This window comes from Sinohyriopsis cumingii, chromosome 3, assembly GCF_028554795.1.
Source record: "Sinohyriopsis cumingii isolate HCF-2022 chromosome 3, ASM2855479v2, whole genome shotgun sequence".
Lineage (NCBI taxonomy): Eukaryota > Metazoa > Mollusca > Bivalvia > Unionida > Unionidae > Sinohyriopsis > Sinohyriopsis cumingii.
In genome coordinates, this window is record NC_142963.1 from 129,614,605 (window position 1) to 129,631,631 (window position 17,027).

Here is a 17,027-nt window from a genome sequence, read left to right on the forward strand (position 1 = left end):
TCAGGGTTAGGTGAATTCCAAAAATTCATCTGCGGCGCGGAATTGTGATGCAATCTAGTCCACATTTCCAACAGAAACCACACTCCATATAATAATTTACAGCATTCCAAAATGAATTATTGTTTTTATTCTCTAACAATCAATATTTAATCCTTCGTCTTCTTGAGATTTTCCTACTTTATCCACCTTATGATTCCAAATAATCAATGACAGAACAGAAACCGCATACTGGCATGAAGGCCAGTCCCTCAAGCCACATGTACATCGTACGGAATTTATCCAACTAATAAATCTAGTTCATCTCAAGTAGATAAGCAGAATTTAATTGGATGGACAGAAAAACAAATCCCTCCATTCAAGATTAGCTAGGAAAGGTATTTATGCCTCCAAATTTAAATTTTAAGCTAACCAAAATAAGATTTCTTGTTTAAACTAATGTCTAATCGAGCCATACGCTACCAAGATCAAAGGTCGCTGGTCAGTGCTATGAGTATATACTAAAAAGGTTACTATAATTTTAGGAGTGCAGTATAGCTCAGAAAAACTCGTTCGTATTTTCTTAAACAAATAAAGTAACCTATAAGACCGAGTGGCTGCCACTTCTAAAGTAACAATGCATTCGAACATACTGCAAGTTATATAGTGCATTTTGGAATGAAATGAATAGAAACACTATAAAAGTTGCCCTAGAACGGCATGCGACTTCTTTGTATTTATTTGAAGTAGTATCTGAAACTGACCATCGAAGTCTTGGAAAAGTAGTTTTTACTCTGTGCGGGATACAAAAAACGCTACGGTCAATCCCAATAGATAGTTGAATCTCACCCTGCTTTTAGTTTAAACGAAAAAGTGTCTGCTACGTGTTAAATGCACGATATGGTCATACCCCAAGTCCCGCACCCCACCCCCATTCCAAGCAAATTCATACCGCTCCGTCGAAGCAGCAAAGTAGAGCGTCAGGAAAGAGCAGATACACCTGTTCAACAACCATTATCTGCACGCAAACAATCCATAATACATTCAATGATCTTTAATTAGCAAGCAAAGTTAATTAGATCCTATACCATATGTTACCGTTTAAATTATTACTGCAACAAATGCCCTAAGTATTTAATTGAAGGTCGTGCAATTGACGCACTCACTTATCTGACGTATTATTACGTCTTCGGATCAATAATACATGGGATTAGGACATCGACCGCTAAAGTGAAGCACCAGACTATATTTGCTGCTTGGCGTTGCGTGACGTGACAGCAGACTGTCGAAACTTTCTGGAAATATCTCATTACCTACAACTTTGAACACACGACTTCATTAACTATAGCGTATCAAGAGCTGCGGCAGATAAGAAAAACTCGATTTATGTTTGTAAAACACGCAGAACACTGCAGATTAAAAAGCTACCGATGAACAAGCCTAGACATTTTTAAATATTTTTTAATGGTGGAAAACTTGTCTTAGCGACACAGAAACATTCACATCGAATTTCATTTGTCTATGTCATGGTTTGTTTTTCAAGCCAGTTAAAGTTTTCACCAAGAAAATTTATGTTCTTATATTTACCAATAAAAAAAGAAAGCAAAACTGCTTTAGTGGCCTCGAAATCTAACTAGATCATCCACACATGCTTAAAACTTGCATAGCATGTATAATTTACCTATATCTAATATTATCTTAAATCATGCAAGGTTATGCGAACGGACGGACGGACTGACTGCAAAAGGACTGATAGACAGAACCAAATCTTGAAGATCCCATTGCAAGTAGTGGGGGTTTGTGGGTAAAATTTAGTTTTAGAAAAGCATACTAATCACTCTTCCATAGAATATATTGTCCTAAATTGTAAACAAAAAAGTAACAATTTGCATGTACGTGAAAGTCGTGCATTTAAGGTAATATATAATCAACATTTTTCCAAACCAATATTTATCTTTAAATTTAAAAAATTTAGAAATCAAATTAAAATCAACCTTATTTAGACGAAATGTTGTCTACAGTCATTGACATTTGTACTAAGTTTGGGTACGGTTTATTATAGTTTTGAAAAAGAATATGGAACTCCAAGTCGGCAAGATTTTCTCCTAGAGAATACTCTGTCGGCAACTTTGGGTTAATTTATCGCATCAATAATCAAAGTTGTGCATATTTTATTAATATAAAAAAATAATTTAATCAAAGCTGTACGAAAGAGGCTAATACTGATCAAACGTAAATTTCAATATTATTTCAGATATTTCGAACTATGTTGTCAACTATTTAAGATGAACTTTAACTGGAGTAAAAACCAATATTTGTATTTGACTTTGAAAAAATATATGCGAATGTTGGGACTTATCTAGTATATTATAGTTTGTTTACGTACACAGTGTATACCGTGCTCTTCTACTGCAGATTTGTTGTAGAGTTGAGTATCCGACCGAAGTAAAACATTAATAAGGGTGGTTGAAATAGGACATGCTGCAGATGATGTTTTCCATCCAATGCTCATAAAGCTCAGTTGACAAAACAAAGATCTTCAAAATGGACTTTGGGAAAGGGCCACGGTCATGTACAGCAAGGGTCATTGTCATGTACAGCAAGGGCCACGGTCATGTACAGCAAGGGCCATTGTCATGTACAGCAAGGGCCACGGTCATGTACAGCAACACATTCGTGTGAGCAAGCTCTATTAATGTAGATTTATGAACGATTCAATTCAGCATGAAGAAAATTCACGCTATTTTTGTTCTTTCAGGTAAAACCTCGCGCAACTTGCAAATAAATTTTCAAAAATATATTACAGATTAAAGAGACTGTCGTCCTTTTAATAACTTAAAGAGAACATTTCAAATTCATTTTGATTCGTTGCACACACACGATGGAACCTTTAAATGGCGTCTTCTCCAAAACCAATTGAGCAGATTGTAACCCACTGTCTACAACCAATGCTGATCACACAACAAATATTGCCGCTTTACTAAATACTAGAAACTCTATCAACCACTTCTCTTCCAAGTGCTAAATTAGAATGTGACCATATTTAGGATCATGGTAAAAAACCTTTAACATTTGTAGAAATTATGCCGATTCGCCATCACTAAAAATAGTAAATTCTTGACATGACGTATTCTCCTTAACAGAATTTAATCAGCTTGACAGAAAGCTTACTTGCTAGTGGAGCCTTTAAAGTTTGTACAAATCAAGCGCCCCCTCCCCTTTTTATCGGGCTGCCCTCACTAACAAGAGGAAAACGTTTAAACGACGGTTTTTAAAAAAAATCCTCTCAAATGAATTTACCAAATTTGACAGAAAGCAGCAAAGAGTATAGTGTTTCATTATACATTTTTTTTACAAATTATGCAGACGCGCCATTAAGTATGGCCACATGAACTGCTACTAAAAAGAATAACATTTGAATGACTTCTATAGAAGAAAAAGAAAACACTCTCCTGAATCAGACCAGACTTTACAGACAACATCCTGGCAGATTTACAGACAACATCCTGGCAGAAGGGGATTTAAAAAAATTTGTACAAATAATACCAATCCACTACAAAATATGTGCCATTACAAAATATAGAAAAATAATCCCTCTAAACGATCGTTTATCAGAAACTACTCAGCAGAAATTGATAACAGTATGACAGTAAGCATTCTTGACTTTCACATTTTGATGAAAGATGCCGATTCTCTATCAAATATGGTCACCGTTAGTACTAATGAAAAATCCATGAAACGCCTTCTCTAAAAAAATGCTAAACAGAATTTGACAGTTATACAGAAAGCATTCTAGTACGAAGAGCATATAGGTTTAAACAAGTTATGCAAATCTATAATCCAGTATGGATGATGTTACTACAAATAAAAAACAACTTTATTCACTACTTATGAAAACAGTCGTTTAACATCATGATGTTACGTTTTGACAGAACGTGTCCTAGCATGAATGACTTTTTGATTTATACAAAATGATACTGTTTTACGCAATCAAATATGGGTGCCGTTAGTACAAATAGAACATTTACACCACATTACCTAAAAAAAACATTAAAAAAACACAATGCTGAATAGAATTTGTCCAGTCTACACAGAGCATTCTGGCATAGGGGCCTTCATTATTGGACAAATGATGCTGATGTCAACCAAATATAGAGAAACACTGAAATAACTTATTTTTATAATATATGTAATAAACAGCATTGGAAAAAATGTCAACAAAACGATACCTTTTGGCCCACATTTCATTGTAGAGGAAAGCAAGTGAAGTGGCATAAGATAACGACAAAGGTGGCACTCTACAGTTTCGTACTTCGCATAGGTTTTAAATTATACAGAAAAAAAAATTTCCCAGATTTTCCTCACTGGTTATCTTGGCTATTAAAAAAGTCTTTATATATATATTAGGTATTGTTAAAAGAACTTTTAATTACCTTTTATTGGTACATCGTTAATGGGTGTAATTTGGGTTATAGAGTATACAGCTCGGCCTCACCTCAAATGTGCATCTATATCTATAAAATAAAATAAAAACAATCAAAATGAAACCCTGACAGCTCTGTCATTTTCACTACCTGGACTTCAGAGGTAAATTGTAACCTACTTACCCATTTCGCAAAGAAAGAGACAATACAAATTTACTTTATAGTTTGAGTGTGTAATTCTGATTTTTTTTTTTACATAGCCTTAATAATTTTTCAGTCATATCGCTACGATGTCTGTAGTGTGGCAGTTTAAAGTAACGTCTAACACAGGGGCAAGATGCTGCAGACATGTAGCATCATGTCCCAACCGGTCAAATTATCTTGACACCAGACCGACCAGACCTAACTCTAACCTCTTAATGCTGAGCCCCAAGCGAGGCAACTGCTGGTAACATTTTATATCTTAGGTATTACCCGGCCGGGGTTCGAACCCACGAACTCATACATCCGAGTTGGACGCTCTAACCACTTAGGCCACCGGAGCGGTCTGACACAGTATGACGGGTGTATTTCCATATCTAACATTTATGTGCTATCAAATTTACATCTTAATAAAAAATATTGTGCATTATTTAAAATAGCTACGTTAAAAATCAAAATCACACACACACACACACACACACACACACACATTATAATCAAACATTAGTTTAAATATATATTTTCAATTTTGTAGTTTTTAATAAAATAAAATAACAATAACCCAAAGTTCTTTCACCTGAAACTTTTCCAGATATAATTGATACGAGTAAAGAAACTCATGACCTTAAAAAAGGTCCTAGGAAATTAGGTAGTCCGAGTTCTCTGGTGCGATGGCTGGGCTCGAACGCAAAAAACTTCGTGATGTTTAAACCCTATATATACGGACAGACAAGAGAATCTTTGAGTAAAGATATCAGAAGTTTCCAGTTACGATACAAGAGGATAATGATAGACACATGAATTGATCCTAACTGCGCAGATTGCTTGAGCTCGTTGTGCCAAGTAATAGCATATACTGCAAGAGGATGCTATTAACAGCTTCTAAGTTACAAATCAGGAATAAGTCCTCAGGAGATGGGAGAGATCCAGTTATGATACTAGTGTTCTTCAGAGACGCACACCAACAGTATATATATATATATATATATATATATATATATATATATATATATATATATATATATATATATATATATATATATATATATATATATATATGTATATATATATGTATATATGTATATATATGTATATATTGGTTGGATTTAACCTACTTTTCAAAGCGTTTTGCCAGGAAATTTAGATTCGTTTTGTTGCGCATTGAGAGTAAAATGACTTGCCTAAGAAAAGAAGAAAAATTACACAACTATTAATAGATAATGTAGCAGAGATATGGTCCAAGCGTTTCCTGTCACCCTCTACGGATTCACAAGCTGACATGTATCAACTACTGGGTGAGCAATATCGGACCCACTTGGGACTCTTGCTAAAACAAAAACTCCAATGAGATTCAAATTGCAACTTCCTGATCGTACGTTTATTCGAAGAACAAGAGTATTGCCATGATACGACTGTAAAACATCGAGGAAAATTGTACAAATGGTCGCATTTCCGATGTTCATGTCAAGATGGTGAAACATTTTTGGTAAAATGTTTACGTGGCTTAAGGTGGCATCAAGATGTATAAAAAAAATGATATACTGGGTAGATGAAATGTCAAACATTGATAGTAAACGCTGTGGTGATATTGGTTATATCACACAAAGTTCTCGATACTGAAAGATAAGTGTTGTAGATTGTTTTAAAAAATATTAGAATCACTCACTGTGGATACAAAAATATTCGTTGTAGAGTTTTTGAAATTGTGGTAATGATTCGCAAATTTAATATATCGTGGGTATGTACTCGTAAATGCTTACTTTTTTCAAGAACGGTAATTTAGATGCATGTGGCCATAGTCTCTCTCTCTCTCTCTCTCTCTCTCTCTCTCTCTCTCTCATGCGAGAGTATACGAAGAAACGGCGTATATTGCATGCATGTTTCTTCTTTAATAATAATTCGACTGAAATAAGATAACAAGTTTGTTCACAAGGACCCGTCAAGGAACGGAGAAATTGCAAATGGAACATATTCGGTTCTAAAGCATAGCGCGTGTACACACACACACACACACACACACACACACACACATTATGTCTTGCCAACTCAGTTAATGCTTCATACAGTAAAGATACAAAAGGATCACGAGGTCATTGTTATCTTTTATAATAAGTACACGTATTAAGTTTGACAACTATATAGTATTGTACCAGAGAAAAAGGAATTAAATAATTATAACTTAACAAACACAGTGGCATAAAAAGGCACAGTTAAATTTTGTAGCCATGAAAAGAAATCAGTAATGATGGAGACAATTAAGGCTAGAATTATTAGCTTTACAAGCAAAATTACATTTCAGTTGTTGGTAGAACAATTTAAAATCATAATGATATATTAGTGGAAATGGTCATATTAGTAATGCTCATTTAATCAACGGTGGTCAGATACCTCTACATTATTTATGCCGTTGACCAGTCACGTTCTGAACTCGAAGTGATCCTTTGCTATCTAAATATGCTGAATTAAAGATACCAATAGCGTGTCTTGAAGGAATTGGTCTGCATTTCAGCTCATTCTTGCGACACAAACGATGCTCTCGGAGCGATAGAACATTGATTACAGCAATTGTAATTAAATATGTATTAGATGGACCAGTGGTCTAACACACCAGTGCCAACAGATAACTCAGATTTAAGCGGATTATGAAACAATAACTACCATCAATAATTCTTACCCAGCCATTCGCACTTCTGGATGGCGTAGGAAGCTAACAGAATAAAAACTGAGAACGGCATCATCAAAAGTTGGGTCTGAAATAGACGTAAAATTCCGAGAAACAAAACTTGAACAGAAAAAAGTAAGTACTGAGTGTTGCTTATCTAAACATGCTATGAGTTAATTCTAGGTATCGTCTTTTTATTAGAAAGAGAAAGCTTTACCGTACATAAACTTACTTGTCATTGGCATTAAGAGCTGACATTGGTCTTGCAAGAACGGAAGATCAAATAAGAGAGAGAGAGAGAGAGAGACAGACAGACAGACAGACAGACAGACAGACAGACAGAGACAGAGACAGAGAGAGTCTGTCTTTATGTATGATCAATGTGTAATCCAAAATATGACCATAAATAGCAAAACTTTACTTATTGTTTTGTTGGACTCATCTGAAAGTGGATAATGTTCGGCTGCAGTTCGAAAATGAGAATGTAACACATATTTGTTTCCTTACTCCTTAATATCATTACAATAATTGTCTATTGTTACGACTCTATGGTCTTAAACTAAGTAACAGAAAACCCCCAACCAAAGAGTTTTATGAAATTTAAGAAATAGTTTATTTCCATAGAATACAAAGTGAAAATTTAAAAGGAACTTACAGCATTGTGAATTAAATCCTCCAAAATCCTAAAAGTTCTATTACCAGCACTAAAGTATAGAGTGTTCTGAATGAATTCCAGTATTGAATATGATAATATGTCAATCGTCTTGATGTATCACAGTGATATAATTCAGAATGTCTTTGAATTAATTTACAATAATCCCAAAATAATGTTTTAGGCCAAACAATCAATCAGCACTTTATAATTCCAACGAATAATTTAGATAAATGATTTCACTCAAATTATAAATGAACACACTAAAAGACTGACATTAAGATAGGAATAAATATTTTTTGTCACAAACCTTATATAAAAAACCTAAGACAATAAGATAACCAGGATGTGGGTCATTCGTCCATCAAATTCAAGTTCTCTTCCTAAAACCTTCTAACGTCAAAAGGCCATGTAAACATGTTTACAAATATTATCTTAAAGTTCAACCTACATTCATGGACAGAAGTTAGATATGTAGTATGTTGTTTACAAAAGACTCGTACAATCTACAAACAAGGACAAAACACTGATCAGCATTGAGTTATTTTATAAGACAATGACAGTTTACCAAGACAACGACAAAACAACTGTTATGCAGTATCTAAGGCTACCGGTCAATATACAAATAATATTATATAGTATTTAAGGCCACCGACCAATGTATAATTCATGCATTGAATTATGTAAAACAAGAAAGCATTATCAGCATATTAGGATGGCTTGAAATGCTCAGAGAGAGAGAGAGAGAGAGAGAGAGAGAGAGAGAGAGAGAGAGAGAGAGAGAGAGAGAGAGAGAGAGAGATGCAATCTATTAATACAAACATCACATTTGGAATATACCAGACTGGTCAATCTTGCGAAACTGTTCGTTCTAAAAGCACGCTAAATAGCTTAAGATTTTCCAATAATAATGGCCTTTTTAATCTGCAGAAGTGAATGCAAGTTTTCTTCTGTAGGATAGAATTGGCATAATGGAAGGAATATTTTGATCTTAAATCCGAATAAAATCAAAATACCAGGACCATCTGATGATATTCATATATTTGTAAGGCATCCCACAGGTTATACAGTGGATAACTAGTTTTGTTATATCAATATAATACGCAGTGTAGAGACAAGATCGTCTATTTTTAAGGCATCACACAGGGTGCATATATGTTCATCTATTCCCAATGGTACAGATACGTTTATCTATTTGTAAAGCATCCCAAGGGTACATATATGTTCATCTATTTGTAGAGCATCCCAAGGGTACAGATATGTTCATCTATTTGTAGAGCATCCCAAGGGTACATATATGTTCATCTATTTGTAAAGCATCCCAAGGGTACAGAAACGTTCATCTATTTGTAAAGCATCCCAAGGGTACATATAAGTTCATCTATTTGTAGAGCATCCCAAGGGTACAGGTATGGTCATCTATTTGTAGAGCATCCCAAGGGTACATATACGTTCATCTATTTGTAAAGCATCCCAAGGGTACAGAAACGTTCATCTATTTGTAAAGCATCCCAAGGGTACATATAAGTTCATCTATTTGTAAAGCATCCCAAGGGTACAGATATGTTCATCTATTTGTAGAGCATCCCAAGGGTACATATATGTTCATCTATTTGTAAAGCATCCCAAGGGTACAGAAACGTTCATCTATTTGTAAAGCATCCCAAGGGTACATATATGTTCATCTATTTGTAAAGCATCCCAAGGGTACAGAAACGTTCATCTATTTGTAAAGCATCCCAAGGGTACATATATGTTCATCTATTTGTAAAGCATCCCAAGGGTACAGAAACGTTCATCTATTTGTAAAGCATCCCAAGGGTACATATATGTTCATCTATTTGTAGAGCATCCCAAGGGTACATATACGTTCATCTATTTGTAAAGCATCCCAAGGGTACAGAAACGTTCATCTATTTGTAAAGCATCCCAAGGGTACATATATGTTCATATATTTGGAAAGCATCCCAAGGATACATATATGTTCATCTTTTTGTAGAGCATCCCAAGGGTACAGATAAGTTCATCTATTTGTAAAGCATCCCAAGGGTACAGATACGTTCATCTATTTGTAAAGCATCCCAAGGGTACAGATACGTTCGTCTATTTGTAGAGCATCCCAAGGGTACATATATGTTCATCTATTTGTAGAGCATCCCAAGGGTACAGACATGTTCATCTATTTGTAGAGCATCCCAAGGGTACAGATGCGTTCATCTGTTTGTAAAGCATCCCAATGGTACAGATACGTTCATCTATTTTGTAAAGCATCCCAAGGGTACATATATGTTCATATATTTGTAAAGCATCCCAAGGGTACAGGTATGGTCATCTATTTATAAAGCATCCCAAGGCTACATATATGTTCATCTATTTGTAAAGCATCCCAAGGGTACATATAAGTTCATATATTTATAAAGCATCCCAAGGGTATAGATATGTTCATTTACTGGTAATTTATGTTAACTGAATTTCAATTATTGAATCATGGGGAAAACAACTAAGACAAACAATCACTTGTCTGAACTTTAATGGAAGAGCAATATGTATAGGTTACTGCATTTGTATGGGAAAATATGAACGAGTTTTTCGGAAAATACTGCTCAACCTTGTGAAGTGCAGTATTTTTCAGAGAAAAAAAAACCGAGTTCATATTTTTCTATACATGTCCAGTAACCATTTTATTATATGCTCATTTTGTTTAACTGCCTAAGACTCAATAATAAAAGACATTACACGAAACTATGTAATATAATTTATGCTTTATTCCAAAATAAATTCACAACCGTAGATTCATCAATACGCAATAACAGTATTCATGCGCACATAGCTCCGCCCAGCGAGCTTTTAACTTAGTCGCACGCTCTACATCAGTTTAAAAAATGAATTGTCGTTTGGACTACTTTAAATTGAAATTTAAAGTCATATTTGAATGAATGCGCATGGATTTTGTTGTATGTTGATAAATTTATGCATAAATGGAAGTATATTTATTACCATTATTATTGCCAGAAAAAGAAAACATGCTTATACCCTGTCCCTTGCATTTCTTTGTTGAAAGGACCCCAGTTGTGACCTATAAATTACAGCGCGTCTTCCAGCGCTAGCCTAACATTGTATCAAAATAGATACACAGAGGAAATTGAAAAGCAGCTGTTATGTGATATTCCATTTACCCAGCGCAAATATTTTTTTCGTTGTCTTGGATTATTGGCTCTGAAGCTTTTAGTTTCCTACCAAAATCTTGAGTTGCATTTTTTTTTCTTCTTCCCGAATATAGTATATTGACAAACTTATAAAACGGTACGTCTCTGATTGATATGCGATAGCCATTAGCTTAAATATGCTTTTCTATACTATCTTTTTAGACCCTAGAGAACACTCGTCATGGTCTTAATCATTCTATTTGCGAAAAGATATTTTAAATTACTGTTTCTCTCACGTTTGTTGTTGACATTGCGAATATCACGTTCATTCGTTTGCATGATTGAAAGTTTCGTTTCTGACTCGGTGTCACGTTTGCTAAGTCCAGGCTACAAAGTCACGTATAAGCAAGCTATAATCTATTGTCTTGAGAATATTACCGCGGCCATGTGTTTGATGTCTAAATACTTTCGCGGGCTAGTGTTAATCTCTTACGCAATGTTACAAATTGGTATTTACGTACATCACGCATTTGGGGCTATAAAAATTGGTATGTACGTAAATCATGCATTTGGGGCTATAAAAAAAATCGTATGTACGTAAATCATGCATTTGGGTCTATACAAAAAATGGTATGTACGTAAATCATGCATTTGGGGCTATAAAATTGGTATGTACGTAAATCATGCATTTGGGGCTATAAAATTGGTATGCACGTAAATCATGCATTGGGGCTATAAAAATGGAATGTAAGTAAATCATGCAATTGGGGCTATAAAATTGGTATGTACGTAAATCATGCAATTGGGGCTATAAAATTGGTATGTACGTAAATCATGCAATTGGGGCTATAAAATAATATGTAACACCTGCAAGTTCATTTTATTAGGCATGTGCATTTTCCATCATTAACCTCACACAGTCTAGAGTTGACGACGTCATTTTCAATAGGCTTTACATACTTCTACTTCTAGTCATATTTGGCTGTTATTTACCTCTTTATCTAACAATATGTTTTTAAACTAAAATTTCATGTTCCGAAAAATAAAATCTATATCGTGTGAAAGAATCAAATCTTGCATGTCACCTCAGCGACCATTGCAATTTTCTGTAAATACAAATTTGGGATCTGGATAAGCAGTAGAAATCTGTATTATTTTCCTTCCAGTAATTCAGTACCATTAATGCGTGAACTTTCATATAAACAAATAATATGCTTTTAATAATAAAATTCAGTTTTAACTAATAACAACACAATCAACAAAGTCTGTAAAAAAAACATCATACAATATTGTTTTGTACTAAACAAGATCGGATATAGACTCAAACATACATCCATTATATAAATCAGCCCTTCACCCGTGATGCTATTGATTTTCGGGTGAGGGGCTGATATCACCTATTCATTAAAAGCTGCAATTATCTACTTTCAAATTTGTCTGCACACATCGATGTCTATTTTTAACACTTACCTGTATATCTCGTGGATGTGCAGCTACCGTCGGCTGAAGGGTTCTTTTTGTGACATGTAGATTATATTTCCTGAGCAAATCATACGTTTGGTGACTCGTAAATCCACCTGGAATAGCAAAACCATCTGTCCTGTTGCCATTTAGAATTTCGCGCTTGATATGGCTGTTACCAATTACCGGTATGTGTCTAAAGTGTACGCGGGTTTCTTCCGGAATGATTTACATGCAGCAAAATTGCATATTTTAATGAACAGGTGACATCATAACCACAACATGGTCCATCAGTATCAACACAGATTTGTGGTTGATTTATGGGTCTAATGGAATCCCAGCCGACCCACCGAAGACAGTTCTCGGGTATCACATTATTCAAATTTACCAAGTGTTTTTCCACGCTCAACAGCCTATCAGAACATTTTGTTATACATATTCCATATGGATTACGTATCTTTTCTGAATTGACTTCCACAAGTCCTTTGCTTTGTCATACACGAAAGCAATACCCATGCTCATCCGCTGGCGCATCCACCCCACCCCATCCCATCCCCCGCGAAAATTCTTACGGATGCCAGTGGAAACACCCTCAGTGATCTGTTTATATTTCATATTTTCACTTTTGGCGCTCTCTACTGCTTCCATTAGATAGATAAAATATGACATTAAAATGTCAACTGTAACGTTCTCATTGGACTCGCTTTTGTCCACTACAACGCATCATATGGTCCTCCGATACTACGTATCATTTTGTCCAGCTGTTAATCCTCTTGTTTATTTTATTACGTTTATTCAGATATATAAATGACTCATTTTCTTGTCCTTGAAATCCATGAATTCAGCCACGATTGCGCTCGGTCGCGAACCACGTCGCTTTCTGTACTTGTCAATAACAAGGTCAATCCAGATCATTCTTTGTATACTTTTCAATGGCGGGTTCACACTCAGTCCATGATTCCCAGCCCTGCGGCTCTTCAAAACTATACAAGATTGGTTCTTTACAAAAAGTCACTCATTATGAGGCACTAGAAATGTGTTAATTGAATACAAATCTTAAAACAAGGCGTGACGAAAGGACTGGCAAGAGTAACACCATAAACCACGTACACTTTCGTGGTGGACATTTAAACGTTTCCGACAGAAAGGTCATGATAAACATGGGATTTTTTTCTGTTTTATTTGTTAGAAAATCATTGCTAAGGATTAATTGTCTTAGATCACTCACTATGTCATCAACGTAATTGTTTTTCTGTGTGTGACCATCCTTTTATATATAGGAAACGGTATGTATGTATGTATGTTATGTATGTATGTATGTGTGTGTGTGTGTGTGTGTGTTAAACGGCACATCAGCACACTATTGGATAAATTGTGATCGTTAGAGTTTTTCTAAAAGTGCAAATGTAAGTAATTTAATAAAAAGTTTAGAAACACAAACCCCTCCAAATAAATGTAGACATGAAGTCCCAAGAAACTTCATATGAAACATGTTTTCCGAAATTAGAGTAATTTGAATAATAATTGAAAAAGATAAAATTTCGGACACGTATGCGTTCAAACTTAACAAGTTCCGTTTTTTTTTTTAAATTCGGATTGACAATGACACATTTTCGGACAGGTATAGTTTTTGAATAACATTTGATAATAATTAGATTTTGGACACTACTTTTGAGTAATAATTGACAACGATAACATTTCGGAAACGTATACTTTACAATAATAATTGAAAATGATACAATTTCGGACATGAATGCTTATTTTTAAATTCAACCGAAATTCACGTGTGAATTCAATAGAAACCATGTGATACCTTCTTAGCGTGTCTTTATTAATATTAAATAGAGAATGCAAGAAAAAACAAGTTTAAATTAAAAATTATTATATATACTTTAAAATATGTTAATTTAAAAAAAGGAACTTCACATTTCTAAAACGTGGACTTAATCCTCACCCCGAAAACAGAACAAAAACAAACTATGTAATTAATCCAATTTGTATTGAACTGTTTGTTTTGACAAATATTTTGTTTTTTTAATGGACATTTTATTTCCTATTACCAATAAGATTATTTTAAAATAATTGTTAATGATTGTGTGTATGTGAAGAATACATACGGGTGAAAAAATAGAAAGCATTGCATACATAAATAGCTTGTTTCAAAGCGTAAAATATTCTAAAAATATGTAATATAGAAATCTCTCACGATCGAAACCCCCTATAGTTCCATGGCCTTGTCCGTTTACCTATGTCATCCTCCGTCATATGAACGACCAGAAGTTAATAGTTTTGCACATGTTTGTTAATGTATTTATGTGTAACAGTACCATGCTTATTTTTGACCATTGGCTGACCACCTGCTTTAAAACAGTTTGGTTTAATGGTTTCATTTTAGTGTCAAATAATACTTGGGACTGAAGTTTTGTTTAGGTTTTAAGAGTAAGGTGGATTCTGTTTGCCGGGTTAATTTTATTGAAATTTAAAAAGGAAACCAAGACAAATTCGGGAACAAAGAACTATATCAGTTTTAAGAAGATTTCTCTTTTCATCACATGCATAATTTTTTTTTTACATAAAAGGTCCACCATAAAACCACTACGCTTCAATTGTTAATTTCTGTTCTCATTCAGATCTATGAAGGGAAAGGTGGTGATGTCAAAGTCTTATTCACAGAAGAAAATCTCAACATATTTAAAATAACTCAGATACAACATATATTTGAAGAAAAGGAAGAGGATATCATGCGGTACAGACTACGAACTATCTTGATCTCAGTTACTACCATCATGACGGTGACAATTGTCTTCAATATCCTAGTTCAGCAAGCATTTCTCGACGGGATGAAAAACAGCACCTCAGAAGGTAGTAACTCACAGCCAGAAACGAAGAGGCAGGAGATCTCCACGATGGAAACGAGAAAAGTCTGGCGTCCATTCAAGGCAAATATGCTCAAAGATGATTTTACATTATTTTATAAAAACTATAAATATGCTGACGATGAATTAATAAACCATCATAAGTATAAATACATATTAAAGAACGATTTGGCATGCAGCGCTGATGACCTATTTCTCGTCATACTTGTACACAGTGCTCCGAGGAACCACGAAGAGAGGGCTGCCATTCGACAAACGTACGGTTCGATAAGGTTCCACTCTGGGGTCTCAATTGTTACATTATTTGTGTTGGGAATGCTACATAAACGCGAAGAAAACAGTGAAGGTGTCCAGAAAGCCGTTCTTAAGGAAAGCAGGCGGTATATGGATATAATTCAAGGTGACTTTGTAGATCATTACAGAAACTTGACTTACAAGCACGTGATGTTGCTAGACTGGGTAACGAGATTTTGCAATCACACGAAATTTGTAGTAAAAATTGATGATGATACTATGGTGGACCCATTTCATCTCATTGAATTCCTTTTACTGAAATCTCCTAATAAACAAATCTCCAATTTTCTATATTGTTCTGCATTTCACAATCAAGGACCTGTTCGAAGTCCAGACGATAAATGGTTCGTAAGTTATTCGGAATACCCATACAAGAAATATCCAACTTATTGTGAGGGATTCGCTTATATAACGTCAACTGATGTTGTCCATAAATTATTAAATGCATCAAAAGAGGTGCCCTTCTATTGGATTGATGATGTTTATGTCACCGGATTCCTTCCTCACAAGATTGGTTTAAAACACAGAGACATGGAGCCGAGACACTCTTACAACGTTATGCTTGAGGAACATTTGTCAGAAAATGTCAGAAGTTCTATATTTCTTTTGGCGAAGTATCCTTCTCAGAGAGATTTCTGGAAGCAGGCATGGAATGACATTCTGACTCATAGTGTTAACAGGCAGAATGTGTCTTTTCCCTGATATTTCAATCTGAGGGCAAAAGACTAAAAACTATCTTTTCTAAGAGCTTTTAAGCAAAGTGTTGAAAAGTAAACAATATTTCAAAAATCATTTTTCTGCAAAGTGCTAACAGTTGGAGAAAACGTTTAAAAAGGCTATTGTGCAATGTGCTGAAAGGAAAAGGTTATATTTTCAATGATACTATGTGCTGCAAAAGACGCGAAGTTATTTAATTTCGTGTTATCTCGAGTTATCTTCGATTCTGTGGTTGACGGGAATTTTAGAAGAATTTTATGTCAATGGGGCAGACTGAAGTTCTGTAAATGTCTTTTTAACTCGGGGTGGGGGTGAAGGCGAGTGTTAATAAAGTGGCAGCATGCGCTGTAAAATATTTTTCAGTAAAAATATTTTTCAGTATGTGAATATTACAGTGTTACTTTCATTTGGAATGCCCTCAGCCCTCAAGCTGAAGATGCGATATAGAGCCAAATAAACTAATGTTCAACTCTTGAGGAGGTGACAATTGACTGTAACGAATACTCATCAATATGATTTTTAAGTTAAATCTCTGATCTCACGTAATGTACAAAATAAATGGTTGCGTACAAAATAAATTGACGACGACTGTTCGTTTTAAATATGTAAACTCAGTTT

The 17,027-nt window shown here is 34.7% G+C and overlaps 1 protein-coding gene across 1 annotated transcript; it reads left to right on the top strand.

Annotated features, from left to right (window-relative positions):
- The first annotated feature begins 6,961 nt into the window (after positions 1-6,961).
- LOC149803834 (beta-1,3-galactosyltransferase 5-like) lies at positions 6,962-16,765 on the top strand. The gene is made up of 2 exons (XM_089951445.1): positions 6,962-7,398; positions 15,153-16,765. The coding sequence occupies exon 2, from the start codon at positions 15,264-15,266 to the stop codon at positions 16,392-16,394; it is 1,131 nt and encodes a 376-aa protein (XP_089807571.1). The 5' UTR covers positions 6,962-7,398; positions 15,153-15,263; the 3' UTR covers positions 16,395-16,765.
- Positions 16,766-17,027: the final 262 nt, after the last annotated feature.